General features: G+C 40.1%; 1 protein-coding gene across 2 annotated transcripts in view; it reads right to left on the minus strand.

Moving 5' to 3' along the window:
- Nucleotides 1-5,925, minus strand: part of LOC105002116 (C-type lectin domain family 2 member D11-like) — a 19,851-nt gene that overhangs the window by 2,954 nt on the left and 10,972 nt on the right. For both annotated transcript variants that reach the window (XR_826917.1, XM_010858603.1), the window contains exons 2-4: nucleotides 4,746-4,874; nucleotides 1,540-1,715; nucleotides 861-967 (exon numbers count right to left, since the gene is read on the minus strand). Coding sequence is in view for 1 of the 2 variants with exons in the window: in XM_010858603.1 (XP_010856905.1) it covers nucleotides 861-967; nucleotides 1,540-1,715; nucleotides 4,746-4,874 (412 nt within the window). In the remaining variant the exon portion in view is untranslated. The remainder of the gene's footprint in view (nucleotides 1-860; nucleotides 968-1,539; nucleotides 1,716-4,745; nucleotides 4,875-5,925) is intronic.

Below are 5,925 nucleotides of genomic sequence, written 5' to 3' on the forward strand. Positions count from 1 at the left end.
GGTGTGGAGAAAAGGGAACCTCTTACACTGTTGGTGGGAATGCAAACTAGTACAGCCACTATGGAGAACAGTGTGGAGATTCCTTAAAAAACTGGAAATAGAACTGCCTTATGATCCAGCAATCCCACTGCTGGGCATACACACTGAGGAAACCAGAAGGGAAAGAGACACGTGTACCCCAATGTTCATCGCAGCACTGTTTATAATAGCCAGGACATGGAAGCAACCTAGATGTCCATCAGCAGATGAATGGATAAGAAAGCTGTGGTACATATACACAATGGAGTATTACTCAGCCATTAAAAAGAATACATTTGAATCAGTTCTAATGAGGTGGATGAAACTGGAGCCTATTATACAGAGTGAAGTAAGCCAGAAGGATAAACACCAATACAGTATACTAACGCATATATATGGAATTTAGAAAGATGGTAACGATAACCCTGTATACGAGACAGCAAAAGAGACACTGATGTATAGAACAGGTTTATGGACTCTGTGGGAGAGGGAGAGGGTGGCAAGATTTGGGAGAATGGCATTGAAACATGTGAAATGTCATGTATGAAACGAGATGCCAGTTCAGGTTCAATGCACGATGCTGGATGCTTGGGACTGGTGCACTGGGATAACCCAGAGGGATGGTATGGGGAGGGAGGAGGGAGGAGGGTTCAGGATGGATTTTCTTTTAAAAATTAGAAGAAAGAAAAAAAAAAGAAAAAAAAAAAAACAGAAGAGCATACAAAGGATTTCTATTTTATACCTCATAGTGCAGCAAACTTTCCATGATATTAAATTTATTTTCCCATAAATACAACTCACACCCATATGCACATAGAATAGAAGGCAGTCTAAAAACTTACGAGCCGTTATATTTAGAGTTGTCTGTCCACTTCCAAGCATGATGTGATGATTCTCTGCTGAGGCCAATCCAATGGTCAAAAATGCCTTTGTATCTTCTCAGAAAGTTCTATTATAAAACACAGAAAGCAAAAACACATGTCTCCTTCATTTTACCCTTGAGTCCTCTTCCCCCCAGCTTTCTCTCCTTGGATGACAGCCTGGTAAGATTGAGAAGCTTAGACATTGAAGGGAGAAGACTAGTCCCCAGTTCTCAGCTTAAGTCACACAAATGTCTCTGATCCTAAATTACATTAAAGTGATCACACATCTCAACTTGACTGGGAAAGTCCCAGGTTATGCCTGTGGTTCCAACATAATATCGTCCCTTTCACTCCCCAAAATGTCCCAACTTGGATGATAAATTACAGGATTACCATACTTCTTTTTTACAATGGGAACAATATATCTAATTTGAAGATTAACTATGAGGATTACATGACAGAATGTGTCCAAATCGTCTCACAGAGTTCCAGGCAGAGAACATACCCAAGAAATATCAGGCACTAATATGCACTCTAGGCCCCCAAGTCTGCATGGAATGGGAGCCTTCCTCTTCTTTCAGCTGTCACCCTGTGCAGCCTATATCCTTCTCAGGGGCTAAGTATTTAACAAAGAACATGATCCAAAAATATTCCTTACCAGCTCCTCCTCAGTTTCAAACTGAGCAAGAACAGCTCCCACTGAAATACAGGATGTCTGACTGAATGTCCAATTCTTTGAGTCTTCAGAAAAATAAAAACACTTACTCCCAAATCCAATCCATCCTTTTGGGCAGCTGACATACAGAATGAGTAAGTCTGTCTCTCTGCTTCTCACTAAAAGTTGGCAAGACACAGTGAAGCATAACAAATAAATTTTCTCATCCATTTAATCTATTTTCCACTTACCATCCTGAGGTCAGTCTTTTTTTCCATATGTATATATACATAGATACACGTGTGTACATGTATATGTAGGTACAGTATAACTAAATTCCAAAATGAGGGGTTTGAAGAAAAGCATGCCAAAGAACAGCTAGACTCTTGTACTTTTATGGCCTTGGCTAATAGCATTTTGTTTTTCTTAAAATCTGAACAGGGGCTACTTTTTATAGGTAGACAGATTCTTAGAAATGTCTTCCAAGCCCAAACTCTGTTTTTCCCAAAGAATAGTTTTTCTTTATCTGTGTGTTGGCACCATTCATTACATATAGATTTGTGCAACCAGCTCCCTGCTTCTCAGTAAAAGTTGGACAGACACAGTGAAGCATAACAAATAAATTTTCTCATCCCTTTTACCTATTACTCCACCTACCATCCTGAGGTTGGTCTTTTTTTATATACATAACATATGTATGTATGTACATATATACACACATGTGTTCATATATGTAAGTAGAGCAAAACTAAATTCCAAAATGAGAAGTTTGAAGAAAAACATGGCCAAATATAAACTAGACTCTTGTACTTTTATGGCTGTGCAACAGCATTTTGTTTTTCTTAAAATCTGAACAGGACCTACTTTCCATAGGCAGACTGATTGTTAGAAACGTCTTCCATGCCCAATGCGTTTGTTTATCAGAATGCACAGTTTTACTTTATATGTATTTTGGCACCATCCATTACACAATTTCATATTATTTTGCTTCCAGAGTCATATTCTCAGATCCTTGTCTATGTACTAAACACTCTTTATGGAGGCCACCCAACTCTGGGTTATATGCAGAATTGCTGAGCTGTAATGAATATTACTTTGCCAACAAAGGTCCATCTAGTCAAGGCTATGGTTTTTCCAGTGGTCATGTATGGATGTGAGAGTTGGACTGTGAAGAAAGCTGAGCCCCAAGAATTGATGCTTTTGAACTGCAGTGTTGGAGAAGACTCTTGAGAGTCCCTTGGACTGCAAGGAGATCCAGCCAGTCCTTCCTAAAGGAGATCAGTCCTGGGTGTTCTTTGGAAGGAATGATGCTGAAGCTGAAACTCCAGTAGTTTGGCCACCTCATGCGAAGAGTTGACTCATGGGAAAAGACTCTGATGCTGGGAGGGATTGGGGGCAGGAGGCGAAGGGGACGACAGAGGATGAGATGGCTGGATGGCATCACTGACTCGATGGACGTGAGTCTGAGTGAACTCCTGGAGCTGGTGATGGACAGGGAGGCCTGCCGTGCTGTGATTCATGGGGTCGCAAAGAGTCGGACACGATTGAGTGACTGAATTGAACTGAACTGAATGAACTTCCAACTAATATCTCTAATGCCTCGTTAAATGCTACCAGCTTTAACCATTTATAAAATACCAACTGCTAGTTAGTGTGTGGAAAAGTGATTGTACTTTGCTGCTTGCCAAAAGAGCAGACTTCTCTGAGATCTCTTTTCTTTTTTTGGTTTCTTGGAAAATGCAACATTGAGATCTGTGGTCGCTTGCTGAGTGCAAGCTAGTGGTAGTTGCTACCACTAGCTTAGTGTAGTAATCTAATAAATGATTTTATTAGATTGAGAATTTGCCTTGGAAAGATGTTCTGTGAAAAACTAACATATGAATATATATATATAATATATATATATATATTTTTTTTTTATATGGTGACTTTTTCCCCTGAGGTCAGTCTTAAAGTACATATTGTACATTTGATTGTTGCCTCCCAGAGTCATCACTAACAGTCTTATCTCAGGCACAAAAGCCATCATCCACTGATCTTCAAGCACAGAATCTGTGCATCTCTCTTCTCAGGGGTCCATGGAGAGTAGTGGTTTTAAGGAAATCAATTTCTGTGGCATTTAATTCCTGTAGTACGCTTTCTTAGCATCATACAGATTTCCTTTTCCCCACATCTTCCTTAATATCAGTCCTTCTTACTCTTGACAAAAGAAAGGCAAACTCCTTACCTTTCCTAGATTTTACTATGCTACATCTCTTAGGGGTATAAAACCTTCTAGTAGACAAAACATGGCATAGTTCAACTATTGATTTTAGTACCACAATATGATGTAGTATTTCCAGTGTCTCTGGAAATGCTCCTTTATATGTATTTCTGTTAAATATGTATAAAAATATTTGGGCCCTTGTTAGATGCTCTGAAACCAGCAAGATATCAGAGTATAGGCTATGGGAAGAATAAGTGTTTTTCCTTCATAACCTCACTTTTTCCTCCCTTATCCAACCTGATAGGAAATACTGTTGGTTCAACTTTCGAGACAGATTGTGCCACCAGGTCGCACCTCCACTGTTATCACCAGGGCCAAGCCACGGTCCCCTCTGGTGTGGATTTCTGTAAGGTTACTCTAGTAGGTGTTCCCAAAGTCTAACTTTTCTTCCAACAATCAAAATGGTTTTATTCTAATGAAATTTAGATCATGGCATTCCTCTCCTACAATTTCCCTTTTCTTGATACCCCCTACTGCACTCAGATTAAAAGCTCAAGTCTTTACCTGCCTCATTAGGCTGTGACCTCCCTGACCCCCAGCCCATTACTCTTCCTCATTCCCGCCTTGCTTCAGCTCTAGAAGCCTCCATGCTGTTCCCCAAACCTACCAGGAGATTCTTCCTTTCATTCTACTTGTTCCTGCCGTCTGGAGTGCTTTCTCCACATAGCCACATGGCTCTTTCATCTCCTTCAAGTTTGCTGAAAAGTCATCTTGTCAAGGAGGCTTACCCTGGACACGTATATTCATGTCAATCTGTTAGCTTATATTAGAATATCTGCATCTTCCTGCTAGAATAGGAGTTCCCTGGGAATTTTTTATGTTTTGTTCACTGATATACCTCAAACATATCACACACCCTGGCACATAATGGAGCTCAATAAATACTTATTGACAATGTGAATGTGCAAAGAACATGGTACAGTTTGGAGAACAGGGAACTCACCTGCCAGAAGAGTGGAAAGTGTCACCAAATTTAGAGCTACAAGTATAAAAATAATCAGGATGCAGCAGCAAAACTTGGCAGGTGTAACAGGAGATATAATTGCTAGGCATTTCTTTCGGAGATCTTTATCTATAAATAGAAATGTCACAATCTCAATTTTATGGAAGCATTAAAAGAAAAACTTAAATTTATCACAGAATCAACATGTAAAATCCACTGTACCTCACCTCCCCTATTGCCAAAATCTCTCACAAAAGGTCCAAGTCCAGGAGAGATGGCCATGGCCTAAAAACGACCCAGAGATAAGAGAAACAGCATTTTTCACCTGGAGAGTCTTCCAGTTATTGTAAGAAGAGCTAATAAGAGAGTAAGAGACAGACAGACTAGAAATCAGAATGAAAACGAAACATGCAAACAATCCAGATTTACCTCCTCAAATAACAAATTTGGTTAGAAGTTCTAAGAGGAACATTAGAAAACTAATCAATATAATTCATCACATTAACAGAACAAGAGAAGAGCAAGGATAAGACCATCGATATAGACATAAAAGGAGAAGGAAATGGCAACCCACTCTAGTATTCTTGCCTAGAGAATCCAGTGGAGAGAGGAGCCTGGTGGGCTGCTGTCCGTAAGGTCGCCCAGAGTCGAACATGACTGAAGCAACTTAGCATGCATGCATGCATGCATGCAGGCATAGACATAAAATGTGGAGAAACATGAGTCATCCCAAATAACAAAGCCCAGCAAATTATGAACTGAACTTTCACTTTTCATAGAAATAGTATAGCTAACATGATACTTAATGGTGAAAAAGTGAATGCCTTCCTCTAAAGGTCAGGAACAAGGCAAGGATGCCTGTTATCACCAATCCAATTTAACATTTTCCTAGAGGTTCTATCAGTGCCAATAAGGCAAGAAAAGTAAATAAAAGACATATAGAGATTAGGAAGTAGTGAAAGTGTTTCTAGACATGGTATCCACTCACCTCCCACTAGAAATAATTTGAAAATTATCTGCACATGAAAATACCTTCCCAAGAGACAAGTATTCCAGGCACACCCACTCCCTGCCTCATCCCAGCTCCTTGCACTCCAGCAATTCTGGCACATAATGCAGTCACAGACAGCTTCCACCCCGGGTTTCCTGTGGGCTCCTAGGAGCCAAGCTCCTGTCTCCC

The sequence above is a fragment of the Bison bison genome, unplaced genomic scaffold, assembly GCF_000754665.1.
Source record: "Bison bison bison isolate TAMUID 2011002044 unplaced genomic scaffold, Bison_UMD1.0 scf7180017864390, whole genome shotgun sequence".
NCBI lineage: Eukaryota > Metazoa > Chordata > Mammalia > Artiodactyla > Bovidae > Bison > Bison bison.